At 49.7% G+C, this 23,549-nt stretch overlaps 2 protein-coding genes across 5 annotated transcripts in view; one reads left to right on the top strand and one right to left on the bottom strand.

The window, feature by feature from the left end:
* ATP5PF (ATP synthase peripheral stalk subunit F6) overlaps nucleotides 1-15,212 on the bottom strand; it is a 38,197-nt gene extending 22,985 nt beyond the window's left edge. The window contains exons 1-2 of the mRNA XM_029579272.1: nucleotides 15,055-15,212; nucleotides 7,658-7,839 (exon numbers count right to left, since the gene is read on the bottom strand). Of these exons, the coding sequence (XP_029435132.1) occupies nucleotides 7,658-7,830 (173 nt within the window). The 5' untranslated portion in view covers nucleotides 7,831-7,839; nucleotides 15,055-15,212. The remainder of the gene's footprint in view (nucleotides 1-7,657; nucleotides 7,840-15,054) is intronic.
* A 108-nt stretch (nucleotides 15,213-15,320) lies between these two features.
* GABPA (GA binding protein transcription factor subunit alpha) overlaps nucleotides 15,321-23,549 on the top strand; it is a 72,699-nt gene continuing 64,470 nt past the window's right edge. The window contains exon 1 of one of the 4 annotated variants that reach the window (XM_029579270.1): nucleotides 15,321-15,544. In XM_029579270.1, the coding sequence (XP_029435130.1) occupies nucleotides 15,336-15,544 (209 nt within the window). In that variant the 5' untranslated portion in view covers nucleotides 15,321-15,335. Of the gene's footprint in view, nucleotides 15,545-15,605; nucleotides 15,997-23,549 lie in introns of those variants that run through there. The other 3 variants (XM_029579269.1, XM_029579268.1, XM_029579271.1) reach the window with 3 other exon arrangements.

Here is a 23,549-nt window from a genome sequence, read left to right as displayed (position 1 = left end):
TAGCAATGTCCTAAAAGGACAATTGTGTAGAGTTGGAAGAGGGAGGGGAGGGGATGGGGAGGGGGTGGAGGCAGCGAGCTAAGAAATAAGGGGCATGTAGGACGGCTGAGCAGAAAAGGGGCGATGAAGTACCTAAAGGTGGGGGTGAAGAAAGGGGAGGGTAGGTGGGGATGAGAGGGGAAAGAGAGGAAATTAGTAATACTGACAGGCTGTGGGTGGCACCTAGATATATATGGCAGAGTCTGTCAGAACTTTCTCTGTCTCCATCTGCTGGTGCGGAGGCAAAACCCAGGAGTCTGGACTGATCCAAGTATGTCCAGGGAACTGACATTGCTTCATATACTCTGGTGAAACCTGCAGTTCCTCAGTATTGACCTGTACCCAAGCTAAATCCAACAGTAAAACGTGCATTCAAAAAACTTGTATAAAAACTTGGTAGATAAATCTTCTGCTATTTCAAAAATACAACTGTTGGGCGGACGACTCTCCATCTCCATAAATCGGGCGGGTTCTGGACTGATCCATGGTACTATAGGAATGAAAATTAGCAGGTAAGAACCAATTTTCCTTTCCCTGTATATACCCGGATCAGTCCAGACTCCTGGGATGTACCAAAGCTCCCTAATCAGGGTGGACCTGGAGAGTCCTGCTTGCAAGACACTCTTGCCAAAAGACCAAGACTCTGGATCCCCCACATCCAGCCAATGTCTTGCAAAGGTATGCAGCGAGTTCCAATTTGCCGCTCTACAAATTTCCTGAGGAGAAACCAACTGAGCCTCCATCCAAGAGGTCGCCTGAGACCGAGTAGAGTCCACAATCTGCTGGAGATGGAGAATACTGGAGGGCTGAGGTCACTGCATGTTGCGCTCTGGGGTGGACCCTTGTCCTGGAGCAGTGGAGTACGGCTCCCTGGTAGGGACCAGGAAACACCTGCCCCCAGGGGGCAGAGCACTGGAGGATACAGAGGCTAGGATGAGCTTCACCACTGGAAGCCCTTAGGGACCCGGGCCGCTTGGACTTAGGTGGGCCTCGCAAGGTCTCCTGGAGAGATAGTAAACAGGCGTGCCCACAGACAGCAAAGGAGGGCGGTCGGACTCGAGGCTGTAGGTCTGATGGAGCAAGGAGGACCAGAACAGCGTAGGCGATGACAAGGCAAGGGACAGAGCCAGAATCAGTAGGCATGGTCAATCAGGCAGAGGTCAGAATCCAGGGGTCAGTCCGAGGAGTAGTCAATGAGGCAGAGGTCAGGTTCCGGAGGTCAGACAAGGTCACAAGGCAGGCAGAAGTCAGGAAGCAGGCAGCAGACAGAGAGGTCAAGGAACAGGCTGAGGTTAGTACCAGAGAGACAGTCCGAGGATACTACTTGGGAGATGGACGGACAGACGCTGGAACAGTAGGATGCAGGAACAAGGTTGGAACAGAAGGATCCTGGAACAAGACTTAGTACGCAGTGACAATCTAGCACACAATACAATGCCGACCCGATTGCCAAGGCAAGGAAGTTGCTGCCTGCACTTCCTTAAGTAGTTCCTTCAATCAGGGCGTGCCGTGGAGCTAGGACGCGCCCCTGTACCTACAAGAGGCCGGGCGGTCCGCGTGCACGCGTGTAGGGGCGGGGCCAATGCCACGGAAGACGCCGATCTCCGGCGTGAGGCCTGGTGCGCAGTGGAAGGCCCGGTGACCGCTGCCACGGGACGCCGAGGCCTGGAGGAGCTCACAGCTGCTGCTGCTGGGGACGCCGACCCGGGACCTGCAGAGGAGCTAGAAAGATGAGCAGGCCCGTGTGCGGGCCGGACATGGATGGGGCACGCAACAGTACCGCCCCCCCCCCTCCTAGGCTTCCCTCTACGTGGCCGTGGCTTGTCAGGGTAAGTCCTATGGAAGGTCTTCAGGAGTTCCTTGTCAAGGATGTTGTGGGAAGGTTCCCACGAGTTCTCCTCGGCCCCATAACCCTCCCAGGCTAGTAGCTACTCCCATCTCCCTCTATGCAGGCGGACGTCGAGGACTTCTCTTACCTGAAGAGATGTGTCGGGTTCAGTAGAGACCCGTGGAGGAGAGGGCACTCTACGTGAGGGCCAAGAGAGGACCAAGGGCTTCAGCAGGGAAACATGGAACGTGTTATGGATGCCCTTGGCACGCGGCAGTTGGAGCTGATACGATACTGCTCCCACTCTTCGAATCACTGGAAATGGGCCAATGTATTTGGGAGCCAAGCGATATGAGGGAAGTCTCAATCGTATGTGTCGGGCGCTCAGCCACACCTTCTGGCCAGGACGGAAGAGTGGAGTGGGACGTCTATGGGCATCAGAAGTACGCCTGGAACATTCAGTGGCCTGGGTAAAGCGTTCTTTGGCTTGGTTCCACACCTGACGAATGGTGTGGGCCATGGATTGCGCAGCTGGAGAAGGAACAGTCAGAGGAACTGGAAGTGACAGCCGAGGTTGTCGTTCGAACACCACGGAGAATGGAGATACGTCTGTGGCAGCAGCAACGTGGGTATTGTGCGATAGTTCAGCCCAGGGTAGTAGATCAGACCAGTTGTCCTGCTGATCATTCATGTAGGAATGTTTTTAAGGTACGGTTGGTCCTTTCAGCTTGACCATTGGCCTGTGGGTGGTAGGCCGACGTGAAACTCAAGGCAATGTTAAACTTCTTACATAGGGCGCGTGCCAGTACCTGGTGGCAAACTGTGGTCCTCGGGCGGATATAATTTCCTTTGGGAGTCCATGGAGACGGAAAATGTGCTTCAGAAACAACTCGGCTAATTCTTCGGCCGATGGAAGGCCCGGCAAGGGAATAAAGTGACCCATCTTTGAAAAACGGTTGATGAGGACCCAGATTACGGTATTGCTCTGGGACGGAGGCAGGTCTGTAATAAAGTCCATTGAAATGCTGGACCATAGCTCGGTAGGTGCTGGAAGTGGTTGGAGTAGGCCCCAAGGCCATCCGGTAGGCAGTTTCTGTTGGGCGCAGACGGGATATGAATCTACATAGTTACGAGAGTCTTGCACCATGTTGGGCCACCAATAATATCTTTGTAACATCTCTAGGGTCTATGATGTATCTAGGAACGTCAGGGACATCTTCAGGTTCAAAGGATCTGGATAGTGCATCAGCACAGAGGTTCTTGGAAGCTGGGCGGTAACATAGAACGAAGTTGAACTGTTCAAAGAAGAGCACCCATCGGGCTTGTCGAGGGTTCAAGAGTTGAGCTTCTTTAAGATGCTCAAGATTCTTATGGTCGGTGAAAATAGTAAACTTGTGTTGCGCCCCTTCCAACCAGGGGCGCCACTCTTGGAGTGCCAATTTGAAGGCAAGAAATTCTTGGTCACCAACGGTGTAACATTGCTCTGTAGGACAGAACTTGTGTGAGTAGAATGAGCAAGGTATCAATTTACCCTTGGGAGAAAACTGGCGTAAGACAGCTCCTGCTCCAATTGCAGAGGTGTTGACTTCGACGACGAATAGGCGTCTTGGGTCTGGATGCTGAAGACAAGGACCGGAGCAGAATGCTTCTTTGAGCATCTGAAAGGCGGCTTGTGCTTTGGGAGTCCACACACGAGTGTTAGCCCCTTTCTTGGTCATGGCGGTGAGAGGAGCAGCTAGGGTAGAATAATTGGCAATGAAGCTCCGGTAATAATTGGTAAAGCCAAGGAAACGTTGTAAAGCCCATAGGCCTACTGGCTGGGGCCAGTCTCGGATCCCCTGGACTTTATCTGGGTCCATGGAGAAACCTCGATCAGATATGATGTACCGAAGGAAGGGTAAGTGATTTCGCTCGAAAAGGCACTTTTCTAACTTGGCATAAAGATGGTTTTCTCTTAAGCGTTGGAGGACAATCCAAACATGATCTCGATGGGATTCAAGGTCTTTAGAAAAGATCAGGATGTCATCAAGATATAAGACTACGAAAGAGTACAAGAGGTCTCGGAGTATTTCGTTCATGAGACGTTGAAAGACCGCTGGGGCGCTGCATAGCCCAAAGGGCATCACGGTATAGTGACCATCCCTTGTGTTGAATGCGGTTTTCCAGATATCTTCAGGTCGGATGCATACCAGTTTGTACGCACCCCTCAGATCCAACTTGGTGAAGATTCGTGCCCCCTGAAGGCGGTCAAACAGGGGCAGGGGGTATCGGTCTTTGCAGGTTATGGCGTTGAGCCATCTGTAGTCCATACAAGGGCGTAACCTGCCATCCTTTTTCTTAACGAAGAAAAATCCTGTGCCAGCAGGAGAATCAGAGGGACGAATGAACCCTTTTTCTAGGTTCTCTCTGATATACTCAGACATGGCTAGGGTTTCTGGATGAGACAGTGGATAGGTTCTGCTCTTGGGAGGAGTTGTGCCTGGCAGAAGTTCTATGGGACAATTGAACTTGCGTAATGGAGGCAAGGTATCCGCCTTCTGCTTTGAGAAGACATCTTCGAAGTCAACATACTGAATAGGCAACCCAGATAGAGTGGTAGACTTCAGAACAGGGACAACTGGAGATACTTGACGTAGACATGTCTTCTGGCATTTGGAGCCCCACTGCACCAACTGCAGGGACTGCCAATCGAACTGGGGTTCGTGGCTCTGGAGCCAGGGCAGCCCCAGGATAACTGGATGTGTAGAACATTTTAACACATAGAAGGACATCTGCTCCTCGTGGAGAGTGGCCAAGGTAAGATGGACAGCCACTGTTCGATGGGTGATGAACCCTGGAAGAGGTTCTCCTTGAATGGAGGCGATGTGGAGACTAACTTCTAATGGCTAAAGAGGAATGTTCAGAAGCTTGACGATGTCATTCATGATGAAGCTGCCACTTGCTCCGGTATCGACAAGAGCAGTGGTTGGCGAAGGAGTGGGCCTCGATGCCCAGAGAGACGGGAAGCAGGAGTTCGGGGTCAGTGACAGTAGCGCCTAAACTCGGGACCCCAGCCGGGCTCAGGCTTTGAGTTTTCCGGACGGACCGGACAGAACTGCTGAGTATGTCCGGAAGTGCCACATTAAAGGCAAAGACCTACTTCCTCCGACGGAGATGTTTGATCGGAGACAGTCGCCCACGGTTCACCTCCATAGGTTCCCCCACGGAAGAGGGCGGTGGCTGGAGGGCTTAGAACACGTGTGGGATGCGGTGTAGGAGAGCGGGAGGCCTTTACTTCTAGGTGCCTTTTCCGGAGACTATGGTCAATCTTCCCGGTGAGGGAAATCAGGTACTCTAGAGACGTAGGAGTCTCACGGACGGAGAGTTCATCTTTGAGAGCACTGGAGAGTTCATCTAGGAGGATGGCTTGCAGACAATCTTCTTGCCACCCGAGCTCAGTGGCCAGGGTCCTGAACTCCATCGTATACTCAGAGAGGGTCCGCGACCCTTGACGGAGATGGAATAGACTATGGCTGGCTACAGCCTGGTGGCCTGGGTCTCCAAGGTCTGCTTGAAGAGAGCAACAAACTTGGATAACTTGGAAAGAATGGAATCAGAACGTTCCCATAGGGGAGAGGCCCATGCAAGAGCCTTCCCTTCCAGGCGGGAAAGGATGAAGGTCACTTTAGTGGTTTCCTTCAGGAACAAGGAGGGTTGCAGTGCAAATTGCATGAAGCACTGATTGAGGAAGCCACGGCAGGAGCGTGGGTCCCCATTGTATTGAAGAGGTGCGAGGAGTGACAGCGATGCTGTGGGTAGCATAGAGGCCAATAGGCCCACCGGATTGGCCAGAACTGTATTCGCAGCTGGGAACGAAGCTCTTCCACTGAAGAGGCTAGCGCTTCCAAAGCTTGGTGATGTTCTTTGACTGTGGCGGCCAAACCCGGTAGAACCCTGGAGGCGGGAGACTCCACCAAGTCCATGGCCTTGGCAACCTGTTGCGCTTGGGGGTGGACCCTTGTCGTGGAGCAGTCGAGAATGGCTCCCTGGTAGGGACCAGGAAGCACCTGCCCCTAGGGGACAGAGCATTGGAGGAGACATAGGCTAGGATGAGCTTCACCACTGGAAGCCCGCGGTACCCCGGGGTGGAGCCCGTAGGGACCCGGGCCGCTTGGAGTTAGGTGGGCCTCGCGGGGTCTCCTGGAGAGGTAGTAGACAGGTATGCTCACAGACAGCAAGGGAGCGGGGTCGGACTCGAGGCTGTAAGTCTGATGGAGCAAGGAGGACCAGAACAGCGTAGGTGATGACAAGGCAAGGGACAGAGCCAGAATCAGGAGGCGTGGTCAATCAGGCAGAGGTCAGAATCCGGGAGTCAGTCAGAGGAGTAGTCAACGAAGCAGAGGTCAGGTTCCGGAGGTCAGACGAGGTCACAAGGCAGGCAGCAGACAGAGAGGTCAAGGAACAGGCTGAGGTCAGTACCAGAGAAACAGTCCAGAGTACTACCTGGGAGACGGACGAACAGACGCAGGAACAGAGGGATGCTGGAACAGTAGTATGCAGAAACAAGGCTGGAACAGTAGGATCCTGGAACAAGACTGGAACAAGGCTTAGTACGCAGTGACAATCTAGCACACAATACAATGCCAACCTGATTGCCAAGGCAAAGAAGCGCAGGCAGCGACTTCCTTAAGTAGTTCCTTCAATCAAGGTGCGCCATGGAGCTAGGACCCGCCCCTGGCCCTACAAGAGGCCGGATGGTCCGCGCGTGCGTAGGGGCGTGGCCAACGCCACAGAAGACGCCGAATTCCGGTGTGAGGCCCGGTGCGCAGTGGAAGGCCCGGCGACCGCCACCACGGGACGCTGAGGTCTGGAGGAGCTCGCGGCTGCCGCTGGGGAGGCCAACCCGGGACCTGCAGAAGAGCCAGAGAGGTGAGCAGGCCTATGACAGGCTGGACGCGAACGGGGCGCGCGCAACACTGCAGGGGTGTATGCAGAGTGATGTCAGCTTTGAAATCTGACTCCATCTCCATCTGCTGGCAGGGGAACATAACCCATTGGTCCTGAGTCCATTTGGCTACACGCTAGGAAATTCTCATTTTAAATCATAAGAGTATTTAAAGGAAATACTAAAAAAATCTTTAATCTTCTGAAATACTTACATATTTTACCCAGACTTCTGTAAATATTTTGTAAACAGACCACTTATACTTACTGTAGGCACTGGGGATAAAGGGATTTCTTTCTTCTTTGCTAGCAATATCTGCTTGTGAAATGGTATGGGATTCTTCTTATTCTTGGTATGTGCCGCTTTTGTAATATAAAAAACCCAACCAGCCTTTCTGTAATTTCCCTTACTGCGCATTTAACTTTGACTCCTAATTGTCAGGTGGAATGCAAGAGCTGTATAAATATGAGAATAAGGTATAAGTAGCCTCAGGTGTTTCAACAGCTTCATACATGAAAAGTTAATAGGAATTTGAGCTGATTAAATTCCTAGCAGGATCTAAGGTACCAAATAATGGATTGTGCCTCTTTTTTCATATTTCAGCTAAACCTTATTACATTTTAAATTTCATAATGCCGACTTATGTTAATTTCCATTATTTAATATTTGCAAGCATTCAAATCAAGGATATGCATACAGTTATCAATGTAATACAGTAAGTTCACAGAAAGGCTGGCAGGGCCCAGGAAAAGCAAAAGAGCACAAGATACAAACCTTGCCTTAAGTCATCATAAACAGTATCTTGCTTTCCGCTTTATATACAATTCTTCCCATGCTTCAGATTCTAAATATACCCGATCACTTACTGGCTCTTGGTGTTGTATTCTTGGATCTTGTCTACAAAGAGCTTCTGAACAGGATCTAGTTCCTTGGTCTTGTTAAACACAATGGCAGAGAGTCCAATGTTTTTTCGCAAATGGATGGAGATAGTAGAATGTAAGACAGAGGATAACCGGAACAGGCGCTGAAGAATCATCATGACTTTTTGCTACAAACAACCACAGCAAATTACAAAGCATAAGGTTTCTGCAGTGTTCGTAAGAGTATTTCTAAAGTCAGTATTATTAATTCAGTATTTACCCGCTGAAATGGCTCCAGTTGCTCTCTACTAACTGTACCCCAGCTAAAGTTTAAGAGATAAAGTTATCCTACCCTAAAATCAGGATGGGTGTAGGGAGAAAACGGACTATCTAGAAGAAAGATAGGAATTAAATATTATTTCTCCTTGTTACAATATCTTCCATATCTATAAGAAAATTAGGTCTTACCTCTGTTAAATTTCGTTCCTGTAGTACCAAGGATCGGTCCAGACTCCTGGGTTTTGCCTCCGCACCAGCAGATGGAGACAAGAGCAAAACTTGTCAGGTTCTGCATAAATACCAGGGTGCCACCCACAGCCTGCCAGTATTACAGAATGTCAAAGCAGAATAACTCCCACTGCAAACTAACTATATACAGGAAGAAAAACCGGGGAACTCTCGGGTCACTAACCCCAACAAAAAAACTGGACCCGCAAACTCGTGTAAAGGAATATTCCAGCTCAAAAAACTCCAGAGCAGCCTTAGGAACAGTGGACTCTCCGAACTTAATGCAGAAGTGGCGGGACTCTGGACTGATCCTTGGTACTACAGGAACGAAAATTAACAGAGGTAAGACCTAATTTTCTTTTTCCTGAACATACCGGATCAGTCCAGACTCCTGGGATGTACCAGAGCTTAACTACTTGGGATGGGACCTGGAGAGGCCCGCTCCGAAACTGACCTCTCTAGGATCCTGCACATCCAGACAATAATGATGGGCAAACGTATGCAACGATTTCCAAGTCGCAGCCCTGCAGATCTCCTGGGTGGAAATCTGATGACACTCTGCCCAGGAGGCCGCCTGGGCACGAGTTGAGTGCACTTTCAGTCCCAAAGGCAAAAGCCGACCACCTAGCATGTATGCAGAATTAATGGCCTCCTTCAACCACCGCGAAATAGTGGCTTTCGAAGCCATATTTCCCTTTTTGGGACCCTTCCAGATGACGAAAAGATGGTCCGACAGACGAAAAGCATTAGTCACCTCCAAATAGCGTAAAAGAGCCCTACGCACATCCAACTTCTTCAGTTCCTTGTAACGGGGATCCGACCTGTCAAGGTCAGAAAACGATGGAAGCTCCACCGACTGGTTTAAATGAAAAGCAGAAACCACTTTTGGAAGAAAGGAGGGAACCGTACGAATGCTAACTCCGGACTCAGAAATCCGCAAAAAAGGTTCTCAGCAGGACAACGCCTGAAGCTCCGAAACCCATCTAGCTGACGAGATTGCAACAAAAAACACTACCTTCAGCATAAGATCCTTCAATGTCGCTGTCTTCAGTGGCTCGAACGGTGGGGCGCACAAAGCCTTGAGCACCAAGTTTAGATTCCAGGATGGACACGGGGCAAGTCTGGGGGGACGTAGATGCTTCACCCCCTTCAGAAACCGGGCAACATCAGGGTGTGATGCCAATGCCCCTCCTTCTACCAATCCACGTAAGCAACTGAGAGCGGCCACCTGTACCCATAATGAACTACAGGACAGACCTTTGGCCAAGCCGTCCTGTAGAAAGGCTAAAATATTAGAAACAGACTCCTGCGTGGCCCGAATTGCGCGTGACACACACCACGATTCAAAAACCTTCCACACTCGTACATATGACAACGAAGTCGATGACTTACGCGATCTAAGAAGGGTGGAAACCACGGCGACGAATAACCCCTGTCTTTTAAACGGCACCTCTCAAACGCCAAGCCGCTAGACAGAAGCGATCTACCTGATCGAAACAGACTGGTCCCTGATGGAGAAGATTCGGGAATGCCGGGAGACGCAGAGGTTCCTCCAGCACCAGATTGACGAGGTCCGCAAACCACGGACAACGTGGCCACTCAAGGGCCACCAGAATTACCTCCGAGGGATGATTCTCTATTCAGCGAAGCACCTTGCCTATTAGGGGCCAGGGAGGAAAGACGTACAGCAGGACAGATGTCGGCCAGGGAAGAGCCAAGGCATCCACCCCCTCCGTCCCCCGCTCCCTTCGACGGGCAAAGAAGCGTGGGGCCTTGGCATTTTGAAATGTCGCCCCACCTGTCACAGATTAGTTGGAACGTCCTGCTCGCAAGCTCCCACTCCCCGGGATAGAGATGATGCCGACTCAAGAAGTCCGCGTGAATGTTGTCTACGCCCGCTATGTGCGATGCAGCGATGTTGAGAAGATGCCGTTCCGCCCACTGAATGAGCAGTCGAGCCTCTAACGCCACTGGGCGACTCCGGGTCCCTCCCTGACGATTGATATAGGCCACTGTGGTCGCATTGTCTGAGAGTATCCAGACTAACTTTCCCTGAACCAGGGGGAGGAAGGCCTGTAGTGCCAGACGCACTGCCCGGGTTTCTAAGCGATTGATCGACCAGCAAGACTCTTGTCATGGACCATCTCCCCTGAACGGACTTTCGCAGGCATACCGCCCCCCAACCGGAGAGGCTCCCGTCCGTGGTCACCACCGTCCACGAGTGAGACCCCCCGAAGGAGATTGTCCGCTCATAACCACCAGCCCAGGCTGGAGCGGGCCAGTGCCGTCAAGGGTAATGGGAGACGAAATTGCTGATACTGGGCTCCAGCGGGAGAGCAACGCCGCCTGCAAGGGTCGCATATGCGCAAAAGACCAGGGTACCAGTTCCAACGTCGAGGCCATGGAATCTATCAACTGTAGGTAGTCCCAAACCGTCGATGGCATCATCTGCAGTAAGGCCCTGACCTGGCTTTGCAATTTGAGACTGCGCTCGACGGAGAGAAAAACTTTCCCCTGCCGCGTGTCAAATAACGCTCCCAAAAACTCCAGACTGGGAGGGGCTGAGGTGACTCTTGGCCATACTGACTACCCAGCCGAGCGAGTGTAATAACTGTAGAACCCGTTGGATCGCTGACCGACAAAGCGACTCATATTTTGCCCGGATCAACCAATCGTCCAGGTACGGATGGACTAACAACCCCTCCCGACTCAACTGCGCTACTACCACCACCATTATCTTGGTGAAAGTTCTGGGCGCTGTCGAGAGACCGAACGGCAACGCTTGAAACTGGTAATGCTGTCCCAGGGCATAGAAGCGGAGATGTTTCTGATGCTCCTTCCGGATTCCAATGTGCGAGTATGCCTCCGTGAGGTCCAGAGACACCAAAAACTCCCCTGGTCGCACGGACGCAATCACGGACCGCAGCGTCTCCATACGAAAACGAGGAATCCGCAGACATTTGTTGACGCTTTTTAGATCTAGGATGGGCCGAAAGGATCTGTCTTTCTTTGGAACGACGAAGTATATGGAGTAATGTCCTCTTCGTTGCTCCGAGGCGGGCACTGGGACGATAGCCCCCAGCTCCAACAGCTGGACCAATGTCTGACGGACTGCCCACTGCTTGTCTGCCTGACCGCACGGGGAGGGAAAAAAATCTCGGAATGGGTGGGCGAAAAAAATCTTAACTCGTAACTGTGATTTATCACAGATAGCACTCATTGGTCTGTCGTAATTGTGGTCCATTCCTCGTAAAAGAGAGAGACAGCCTGCCTCCTACCTTCGGAACGGAGGGATGGACCGGCTGGACATCATTGTGCTGACTTACCACGGGGGTCGAAGAAGCGGCAGTGGGTCTACCAAAACGCCTACCGCGAAAGGACTGATACTGCTGTCTACTCCCCCCCCCCCCCCCCCGAACGAAAAGAGGAGGGAGTGGTACTAGGGCGAGCGGGACGAGGCTTCCAATTCCCTCGAAACCTGGGCCTGGTCGAAAAGGATCCCCTGGACCGCAACCTGTCCTCCGGAAGTCGGTATCCTTTGTTGTCGCCCAGCAACTGGATCATGTCATCCAATTCCTTTCCGAACAGGAGCTTGCCATTAAATGGCAATGAGCCCAATCGCAATTTGGAGGCCCCGTCCACGGCCCAGTTGCGCAACCACAACAGGCGCCTGGCCGAGACCGCCGAAACCATGGAGCGAGCCAACATCCTTAGGAGATCATATAGGGCGTCCACACTATAGGCCACAACTGCCTCGAGGCGTCCCGCCTGTTTGGCTTCATCCTCCGAATGCCCCTCGTTAGTGAGGAGCTGTTGCACCCAACGGAGACCAGCCCGTAACGCAAAGTTACTGCAAATCGCGGCTCGAGCCCCCAGGGCGGACATTTCGAAAATCTTCTTAAGCTGTAGCTCCAATTTCCGATCCTGAAGATCTTTCAGCGCCGTGGTCCCTGTGACTGGGATAGTAGTCCTCTTTGTTACCGCTGACACCGCAGCGTCCACTTTTGGCACCCGACGGATCTCCAGCACCTCCTCGGGCAAGGGATAAAGCTTATCCATAGCCTTAGTGACCTTCAGGCCCAACTCCGGGGTATCCCATTCCCGGAAGAGGAGGTCCATAGCCGAGAAATGAAATGGAAAGGTTGTGGGGGGGGGGGGGGGGGGGGGGGGGGAAGAGGCACTCAGACCCAACAACAGTGGATCCATGGAGCCCAAACGAGACTCCTCAGGAGGCGCCGAAATCCCCAGCTAACTCAATATGGCTGGGATGAGAGGCGCCAGCTCGTCCCTGCGGAACAGACGGATTACCCTCGGATCGTCACCCTCCGCAGCCTGGCCCTGCTGGGATGCCCCGAGGCGATGTGCCCTCTCCCTCTACCCCCCTCGGGGGTGGTGAAGGCTCGTCCAGAGCTTCATGATCTGTAGAATCAGGGGAAGAATCCGTATCGTCCGGGGGGGGGGGGGAGCACCCGCAATGGACACTTCGCTCTGGGCTGCCCCCTACAGCCTCCGGCCTTGACGGAAACTTGTCCCTCGCAGAGTTCTGAAGCGGCCCGGTTGGGGTGAGTGAGCCGGGCTCTCCGGTATCACCCCGGCTGGGCTGAAAGGTAAGCAGGGTCCTCGACCCTTAACCTCAGCAGTCTACTCAACCAGGGGGGATGGTCCCCTCAGGACCTGACAACCCCCTGGGAGGACAGACCGGCAAACTTCCTTCTCCTCGCCTAGAAGTCTTTTCTATTAATTATTTTTTTTTTTAAAGAAACTTAATTGAGAAGAGAAGATCTAACTAACTACCAACTATGGCTCAACCAGAATACAATCAAATTTTTTAAACCCAGACTGTAGGCCATGCACCCGCACCATCTGCTGGAGACAGAGTAATACTGGCAGGCTGTGGGTGGCACCCTGGTATTTATTTATTTGTGGCTTTTATATACCGAACTTCGTAAAGAAACATCAGATCGGTTTACAGTAAAACTTCAAAAATCAGCAACAAGGGCCTTACATAGAACTTATAAGAAAACAGTGAATAAAACTACAAAAATTAGAAACGAGGCTTAATATAGAAACTTAACTAGTAGTTATTGGTAAACACGAGGCTGTTAAAGATGAGGGATTGCAGCACGGTTCGGAAATCATGATGGTGGTTTTAGGTGTTTCAGGATGTGGAGTTTCTGAAAGCCTTCTTTCGTTTTCGCTGCGATGTTCTTTAAGTTGAGTTCATTGTCAATCCAGATTCCGAGGTCTTTTGTTGTGTTTTTGAGTTGGATGCAAGTGTTGTCGATTTGTAGGAAGTGTGAGGAAGTTGTCGACCCTGGGTTGTGTTTACCTCTGAGGATGCATTCGGTTTTATTCATATCGAGACATAGTTTTAGCTGGTTTAGTTTGTCTTTGATGGCGATTAAGTGGTTTTGTGCGAAAGGGTTTGCATGGTATTGGTGTCTTGAGGGTCTCTTGGCTTGGTGGAATTTAAGGGAGCCATTAAGCCAGTGCATTTCGGGATTGTAAAGGGCTTTATGAATGAGAGAAAGGGATTTGACTGAATGCGTGAAGTGATGGGGAGCCAGTGAAGGTTCATGAGTACAGGTGTTATGTGCTCGTTTCTGCGTGTATTGGTTAGAATTCGAGCGGTGGTGTTTTGGAGAATTTGTAAGGGTTGAATGACTTTTTAGGTAATCCCAGGAGAAGGGAGTTACAGTAACCAAGTTTGGAAAGGATCGTTGCTTGAAGTACAGTGCAGAAGTCAGGGGGGGTGTAGTAGAGGTTTCAATTTTTTGAGGGTTTGGAGTTTGAAGAAACCATCTCGTAGGGTATTGCTGATGAACTTCTTAAGATTAAAGTGATTGTCGAGGTTTACCCCTAAGTCTCTGGCTTGTTGGGAGAGCTGTAAAGAGGAGGGTTGGGGAGATGGGGGGGGGGGGGGGGGGGGAGGTGTAATGGGATGATTTGGTGGTGTGACTAGCATAATTTCAGTTATTGTGGTGTTGATTTATGCAGAGCCTGACAAGTTTTGCTCTGTCTCCATCTGCTGGTGCCAAGGCAAAACCCAGGAGTCTGGACTGATCCGGTACGTACAGGGAACAATTATTACAGTGACCCCCTGGAGCCACCAAGGAAGTTCGAGATTAACAGAAGTAATGGCTTCTTGAGATACTAGATGAAGTTTTAAGCCCATGTCCTGGACCCTGGCAGGGATACCCTATTAGCGTACCGCTACAATAAATTGTCTTTATTAATTTTGGAACTGGCTCAAGGCAATGTCAATATTGCAAAAATATTCTGAAGGATCCTTTTGTTACATAAACAATTCGTCTAATCACAAAGGAGGGTTTATTGCCTTAGATTTGTTGCTGACTTTCACTACTGAGAGAATCAGGAGCTTAAATCAGATGCAACCGAAACTAGGACGGATTTCCCTTCAAATTATATTAGAAAAAACATAAGCAACTAAAACCACAATTATAAAATGGTGTTGTGAGCAGCATCTCTGTATATCAGTAATAGCACTCATTTGTTGAGAGAGGATACGAGTGCAAATGCATGCGCAGCCAGACCTACAGAGGCTAAGGCGTGGAGAAAGAAGATAATAGCATATTCAAGCAATTCCCCAACAAGGGCAGCAGTGTGAAGGAAGCTTAACCGGCACTGTTCAGAGCCTCATCAGCAATCCGGGCAGAGCAACAAACCATGCTCGGGCAAAAGAGCATTCCAGCATCCCTTAACTTCTATACACCCAAGAAACAAGGGCATGGATCCCAACAGGCGGCCCTCCCTACATGCACTAGCAAGGAAAGCGCTAATGTCAAATAACCAGGACAAGCTCCAGTTTCCTGCCTAAATCTCAAGGGCTGAGCCATCATCACCAACCGCCGTCCTCTTTCCTATCACTCACTCACCTTGGAATCTCCCCTGCTGAGAGAGAAACAGCGGCTGGATGACCTAATGCACGCCCGGAAATCCCATCCCGAGCCAGTGCCGCAGATTTCCGGTCCAGAAGGGTTGTGACGTCTTTGGAACAGCTCGTGCTTCTGCCACAGGATTGCGCATGCGCAGGAAGGGTCACATGGCTCAGCTGGAAAATGTAGTTCCTTTTCCTCACCCTGTGACATTTTATTATACTCAAGATATTTTTGTATTAATCACATTAATAGAGCAAGAAGCGTAAGTATATTCAGCAATGGGAAGAAAGCAAGAAAAATGTGTTGCTGTGTCTTCCCGCATTTTTCTGGCGCGCACAGCCACCCTGCATGCAGAGAACCGGAAGTGCGGGTCCGGAAGGGGCGTGGCTTCCGGCGCTGCGGGCCACGGCCCAACTCTGTTTTCTTTCCGTGTCACGGCGGCTGCTGGCGCTTCGTTCGACCGCGAGCCCGGAGAACGGGGTCAAAGGTGAGGCCGCTGTGCGCGGGGGGAGAGCAGAAGGTGGGCTCCGGGTGCAGACGCAGGTTTCTGAAGACCTCTCTCTCACACGCACATTGTGGCTGCTGTTGGGAGGTTGTTTCGGGATGTCATGTTGAAATGTTTAGTGAAACCGCTCAGAAGCCTTGAAACTGCTGCCTACTTCACTTCTGCCAGCCCTCAGCCGAGGGGATGCGCACAGCACCAGCTAAACCTTTCTGGAAAAATAGCTGTAATAAAAAGTGGTTATTTCGTAGTGCTAATCAGCTAGGCCTTGAAGCTTAGATGATGAGAATCTAAAAAGTGCCACCCTAGCTCCTGTGAAACGACCCAGTGCTTTATTATTTGTAATAGCGTGCGCCACAGTTCTCCTGCCCAGAGAGATTCTTTTCTTTGGAGAACTGCACAATGTGATGTACAGAGCTCTGCTGCTAATTCTGCAGGTTGGAAGTAGCCCGTTTTCACTTTTATATCAGCATTGTGCACCTTGTGCTAATTTAGTTTACTGCATATTTTGAATAAATATACGAACAGCAAATAACACTCTCTCCCCCCACCCCCAGCAGCTTATGCTCGTGAAAGGACTGGAGTGGAAAGTTGTAATTTAGGTGCAGCTTTTTGGTATCCTGTTTTATTTTTTTCTGTTACTTATATACTAGGCAAGATGCATCTCCTCAGCTGTCAGAGTATTATGCTAATGGGAATACCTATTTTCAAAGTGATCTTTGCTTGTCAAAACCATTTTATCTGCATAAACAGACACTGTTCTGTGCTTTTAGCCCAGGGGCATATTTAGGTCTGGGGAGGAAAAGTAGATGCATAGAATGCATTTTTAAACCTACATGCATACTTTTCAAGCAAAGTTCTAGTACAAAAAAAAAAAGTACAAGTTACTCTGTGTAGTTTGTAGCCTTGGCATTTTTCAAAAAGAATTATACATATATGCTCAGGGCCAACGTGACCCTTTGGTGGGACTAGGTCACCTAGGTCGTGGCAGTAGGCAGGGTGCCACTGGGGTATGTGAGGGTACTATTTTCAAATGTGAAAAAAAAGGGAGCGAGAGCACTGTAAGAGGATGATTATAACACTATGTATCTACCACTGTCAGCGGGCACATTCAACTCGGGGTGGGATTGGGGGAGGCATTGTTATATTGGTTTGCATAGGGTTCTACAGACTCTTGCACCTGCCCTGTATACATTTGCTTTCAGTATCTGTGCAAAACTCACAGTTCAAAAGTACATGCAGTATTTGTTCCATTGAAGTTTGAAAATTACCTGCACAATGTCTCAGATTACAACACAGTCCTAAATGGAGAATCTTCATGAAGTGGCATCCCCGATTGAAAAAACTGCATTAAACTGGTCTTAGAGCTATCTATCATCCTCTTGTTCTGAGCTTGCATAATCACACCATTAAGAAATGTCAGTCAATGCACAAGTTATAGAATTTGTTACTGTAAAATGTGGTCTAGATTAATAATATAGCTGGCTTGCTTATTTAATATTTATTTGAAAATATTTATTTCCCATGCCTTCCACAGATGAGGGTTGGTTCAAAATGTACAAACTAAATTAAGACCACAAAGACAAACAAAATCAGACAAAATGAAATAGAAGATTCCCATAAAGTCTAGTGGTAATGTAAATCACCAAAATTAGGAGGTTAAGAAGAAATATATGCAATTTAAAAAAAATGAGTTTTCAGAGCTAATAACTGTTTTGTTTCCTTTTATGTACCTCAAATCGGTGGGTAATGAATTCCAAAATATGGGGCCTGCTATTGAGAATGCTCTCATGTGGGCGCAAGATGTGCTAGGCGAGTTAATGGAAAGTCAAGTAGTACTTGATAGGATGATCACAAACCTCTGGTGGGTTTATAGATTTTTAGAATGGAGCTAACCCAAGGTGAATTAAGGTTATTTTAATAAATTATGAATAATCACAGCAGTTTTATAATGAATACATTGTTGGATTGGGAGCCAATGTAATTTTTGAAGAATGGGTGTGATTTGATCACACCATGCCTTGTGAGTAATCATGCTGCAGCATTTTGAACCAATTGCAATGATTTTATTAGATATTGTGGGAGACCAATGTAAAGGGAGTTACAGTAATCCAGTGTGGAATGGATAAGTCACTGAAGAACTGTTTTAAAATCGGTGGGTTCAAGGATAGGCTTTAAGTGATGAATGAGTGTCAGTTTAGCATACTTAGCAGGTAGAGCGCACTGTTAACCCGCGATTGGACGCGCGTTTTGGACGCACAAAGGTAGGCGCTAATTTCTTCGGGCACCGGGAAAGTGCACAGAAAAGCAGTAAAACTGCTTTTCTGTGCACCCTCTGATTTAATGTCATGGCGAAAGTAAAAAAAATAGAAAAAAAAGTTGAAATAGGCTCGTAGGTTGAAAACCAGACGCTCAATTTTGCCGGTTTTCCGAACCCATGGCTGTTAGCGGGCTCGATAACCAACGCAGGCAAAATTGAGCGTCGGCTGTCAAACCTGACAGCCGCCGCTCCTGTCAAAAAAGAGGCTCTAGGGACACGCTAGTGTCCCTAGTGCCTCTTTTTACTGCCGGCCCTAATTTTAATAAATTAAAATACTGTATCGCGCGCACAGGAGAGTGGCCGCGATTTTACTGTATCGGCTCGTATGACTTTAATCCGACAGACCATAATGAGGAAGGGATCAAGCATTACACCAAACCTGTGGACTTTTTTCATATGAATGCTTTTAAAATTGAAGGTCAAAAAGTCAGGCGCTTGTGCAGATGGTTTTTGATCCAACAGAATAATTTCAGTTTTATTGATGTTTAATGATAATTTGTAATGGGAAACCAACTTCTAACTGAGGAGAGACAGAGTGTAATGAGAAGTGATTGACCAGGATGTTTTGGAAGAAAATACTTGGATATCATCCACATAAAGACGGTATGATAAAAATAGTGTGAAAAGAAGATGGCATAGGGGTGCAATATATATGTTGAAAACTGCAGAGGAAAGTGAAGAGCCTTGTGGCACTTCTGAGAGAGCATACAGTGTAGAAAAGGCAGTTGAGATTATTTTCTGTGAGTGGTTTTGTAAATATGAATGAAACCGTGTATGAACAGTACCAGATTTGACTCTGGGACCAAGTCTATTAACAATTAGCCAGTCAGTTGGGATTGCTGTTTCTTTGATCTGAAAATGAGAAGTATAGTAGGGATCTTCCTCTTAAGACCTTTTCTGTACTTCCACATGGCTTCAGCCCTGGCTATTGTAGAGAAAGGATGTAAGGCATGATGGACCCAGCATTGCACACCACCTGTTTTAAATTCTTTCACTGGTGAATGATGAATACAGAAAAGTATTTATAAAAGACACAGGCAGAGCAGTGATAGCAACAAAAGGAAATAAATCAACAATACATTTAAAAAATAATGCTTTCTAGAAGAAAAATGGATAACTAAAATGCTTCAAACCAATGTTTTAAGGCCAAATTTATGCTTAATAAAAAAAAAAAAAAAAATTTCCTGTACAAACCCAGATCAGTCCAGACAAGTGCGTTATGCATCCCAACCAGCAGATGGAGGCAGAGAACAAAACCTTGAGGCACTGCTACATAACCGAGAATACCACCCACAGTCCCTCAGTATTTCTCTGTCTCCAGCAGATGGTAGAGGTGCTAACCTGCAGTCTGACCAAATTTAATTTGAGAGACAGATCTGTTTTTTCTGAACGCTTCCTGAGGTGTTTGGTCCATGAAGGAGCCTTCCCTATGATGGAGCAGGGTGACTTGGTGGGTTGGAATCCACTGGCTGGAGTTCATCCTCGACCGGCCGGAAGCCCTGATAGCCAGGGATTGGCTGCCGCCTGCCTCCTCAGTCTGCACCAGACTGTCAGGGAAGTACTCTGTTCTCATTTTAATTAAGCTGTTGTTTAAAAAGAAAAAAACCAGAAGAGCTCTCGTCTTTTGCAGTGGCTTAAGGGAACAGTCCTGTGGTGAGTGCCTTGTGACAGCGGGAGCTGTCGGTACTTTAGGAGGGGAAGGTTGGGGGTGTTTTGCCTTCTCCTCACTCCAGGGGTGGTGAGGGAAGTTGTGGCTCGGTTCTTAGGGACCACGAGTGCGGTTTGTTTTTCCCATTCTGTGTCAGATGGCGGCTCGGGCCGGCATTGCCGCGCTTGTTTTGCCGGCGGGACTGACTGCCTTCACGTTGGGGTTTTCTTGCGCGTCGCTCCAACCACTTTTTGTGGGTGGCTGTGCGCTATTGCTGCCGCATGTGCAGTCTGTTAGGCCTGTTGTTGTGCGCTGGTTGAGCCATGTGTGAGGCCTGTAGTGCTGTACACCTTTGCTGGAATGGCATCAAAACCGTGTATATAGCGGCCTGCAGGACCTGTGGGACTTGGTCTACTCAGCTGAGCTGTAAATCCTTGTGTTCTGGCTGCAAGGCGGGTGAAGAAGGGACCTTGGGAAGTCCCCTGGAGAAGAGGGCTCTTTGTTCGTTGGGGGCCCCAACTGTGATCCCGGGAGGATCTCGGGGAACGGCTGTACCCGCTGGAGATTGCGTGCAGGGTTCAGCAACCAACAGAGACTCGTAGTATTCCCCTTCCCCTGTGTTGCCTGTGGTACAGAATGATTTCGATGGGGGTCAGGATTCAGAGGCCAGTCTTTCTGGTCAGGGGGCTGAAGATCCAGAAGATTTTTCCCCAGAGTTTGTTCTACTCCTATATAACACCTTCTGGCAAGGAAGGGAGCAGGGGTCAAATGTCCGAAGAGGCCACTCTTGCATGCTTCTAAGAACCCTAAGGTGGTTCCTGCAGGGGGATCAAGGGACCTGTTGCAATGATTGGGTTTTAGTTGAGCAGGTCTGGAGGCTGACCCCCAAGGAGGGGGAGGGCTCTAATGGCATTTTGGAGGACTCCCTCGATATACAGGGCGCCAACCCGGATGCGGATGCAACCCCTAATGCAGATCCAGATGCGAATAAGGATGATCTGGACCTGGATGAGTTTCCGGTGTTGGAGGGTGTTGACCCTCCAACACTTGTTTAAAAAGGAGGCATTGCGTCCCCTCATTCCACAGGTTTTACAGGAATTGGGGGTGAAGGTGACTCAGGAGGAGTCAGATAATGAGGGCGTGAACCTGGTCCTGGATGGTCTGCCGGGACCCCCTAATGCCTTTCCTTTGCCGAAGAAGATTCTTAAGTTGGTAAACTGGGAGTGGGACTCCCCGGAAGCAGGTCTAAAGATCAGAAGGGCTATGGCTAAACTTTATCCCCTGATGGAGGAGACCTTGGAACTTCTGCGGGTAACAAGGTGGATGTGCGGTTTCAGCGGTCACCAAGAAACGACCATCCCAGTGGCGGGGACTGCCGCTTTGAGGGATATACAGGACTGCAAATTGGAGATTCAATTGAAATGGTTGTTTGAGATGTCTGCTTTGAGCCTCCGGGCCGCGATTTGTGGTAGCATAATGCTGGGTGCAGAAGATAGGGGAGCCTGCTTCCTCCGGGGATGGGGGATTCTTTGCAGTCCGCTCATTTGGAGGCTGGAGTGGCTTATGTCATGGATGCGCTTTACGACTTGGTCTGCACTTCAGCCAGGCACATGGTCTCGGCGGTAGCAGCTCACAGGCTTTTGTGGCTGCAAAAATTGGTCCGCAGACATGCGTCCAAGGTCCAGCTGTGTAATCTTCCCTTTAAGGAAAAACTGTTTGGGGAGGATTTGGATCAGCTGATGAAGGTTCTGGGAGAGTCCAAGGGAAATAAGTTGCCAGAAGACCGAAAGCCCGGCAAGAAGGTGTTTCTGCCTCGGTCCTGGTTTCTGGATTCGTGTAGGTTCCGTTCTGGCAAGCCTGCCTTTGGGGCAGGGACTCAGCAGTCAGCAGGTCGTCAACAGCCCTTTCGAGGAACCCGCAGACCCGCCAGGGATGGTGTCGGCCAGGGGGCCGGTGGTGGAAAATCTTCGCAATGAAGCCAGCTTAGCCCATTCTTCCGTAGAAGCGGTAGGGGGCAGATTATCCAGCTTTTACAATGAGTGGGCCAAGATTACCTCGGACCACTGGGTGTTAAAAGTGGTCCGCGATGGTTACGAACTAGAATTTTCTCATCCTGTCAGGGACGCCTTTCTGGAGTCTCACGTCATCTCCCGGAAAAAGCGAGAGGCTGTGCAAGGGACTCTGCAGAAGCTGTTGCACCTCAATGCTATCATTTCTGTGCCAAAGGAGGAGCAGGGATGAGGAAGGTATTCTATTTACTTTGTGGTGCCAAGAAGGAAGGCACGTATCTGCCCATCCTTGACTTGCAGAAGGTAAATAGGGCTCTGAGTGCCACAGTTTTCGGAAGGAAAACGTTAAAGACGGTAATGGTGGTAGTCCATAGAGGAGAGTTCTTGGTGTCGTTGGACCTGACGGAGGTGTACCTCCATATTCTCATTCAGTGGGAACATCAAAGGTTTCTGCGTTTCAAGGTATTGGGCCAACATTTTCAATTTCAGGCCCTCCCCTTCGAGTTGGCTACGGCGCCTCGGACCTTCACAAAGGTGATGGTAGTGGTGGCAGCAGCCCTTCGCAGAGAAGGAGTTTTGGTTCATCTGTAATTGGATGCCTAGCTGATTCGAGCGAAGACGGAGGAGTGTCGGAGGTCGATCCAGAGAGTTATGGTCACCTTGTGGTCGCTAGGTTGGGTGATAAATGTGGCAAAGAGTCATTTGGTTCCTTCCAAGTCACTGTAGTAACTGGGGGTGCTATTCGATTCCCAGCGGGGTAGAGTGTCTTTGACCTCTGACAGGGTGACCAAATTGCAGGCGCTGGTGGCTCATTTGTGTTCACTTTCAGTGCCACCGGTCTGGGTTCCGGAGTCCATAGCTTCCACGTTGGATTTGATTCCGTGGGCGTTTGCACACATGAGACCATTCCAAAGCATGCTTTTATCCAGGTGGAATCCTGTGTCAGAGGAGTATCATCTGCCTTTACAAGAGTCCAGATCCAGTCTGTCATGGTGGTTGTTACGTCCCAACATGGAGAAGGGTGTGAATGTGGAGACTCCGGACTGGAGATGCCAGTCTTCAATGTTGGGGTGCAGTGTACCTGGGGTGGTCAGCCCAGGGCTTGTGGTTGACGGAGGAGCGGGCCTGGTCCATCAATCGCCTGGAAACAAGGGCTGTTTGACGTCGTTAGAGGAATTTCTCCCCTGGAACCAAAGGCAGGGTGATCCAGGTTTTTTCATACAATGCAATAACAGTGGCTTACATCAAACGCCAAGGGGGAGACGCGGAGCCATGTTGTGGCACTAGAAGCTCGACAGTTGTTTGCCTGGATGGAACTCCATCTAGAGGGGATAGCAGCATTTCATGTCGTGGGTGCGGACAATATGCAGGTTTCCTCAGCAGGCAGCAGTTGGACCCGGGGGAATGGGAATTGTCCCCGCAAGCTTGGGATCGCATCTGTGCCAGATAGGGCGAACCTCACCTGGATCTGATGGTGACGTGGGCCAAAGCAAAGATGACAAGGTTTTTCAGTCACAGAAGAGAGGTTGGCGCGGTAGGTCTGGATGCCTTGGTGTCCCCTTAGTCAATGGGGATCCTCCATGCAAGTGTTTCCTCCATGGCCCCTTCGGTGCATAGAGGGGCATCCAGGATCAGTAGTGCTGGTGGCGTCAGAGTGGCTGCGTTGCCCTTGGTTTGTGGATCTCGTATATCTCGCAGTCAAGGGACTCCTCAGATTGGCTCACCTGCCTCGCTTGCTGTGTCAGGGACCCATATTTTCAAATCAGGAGGATAACTTTTGTCTCGCAGCTTGGCTTTTGAGAGGTGGCGCTTGCGTCTGAAGGGCTATTAGTAGCAGGTGATTTCCACTCTTCTTCAGGTGCGGAGACTCTCAACCTCTGTAGCGTATACCAGGGTCTGGAGGATCTTTGAGTCCTGGTGTCTGCAGCACCGATTAGATCCTCTATTGGTGGATGAGTCCCAGATTTTATCCTTTTTGCAGGAGGGCTTGTCTAAGAGATTGGCTTACAATTC

This window comes from Rhinatrema bivittatum, chromosome 15, assembly GCF_901001135.1.
Source record: "Rhinatrema bivittatum chromosome 15, aRhiBiv1.1, whole genome shotgun sequence".
NCBI lineage: Eukaryota > Metazoa > Chordata > Amphibia > Gymnophiona > Rhinatrematidae > Rhinatrema > Rhinatrema bivittatum.
This window is presented reverse-complemented; position numbering and strand designations above follow the sequence as displayed.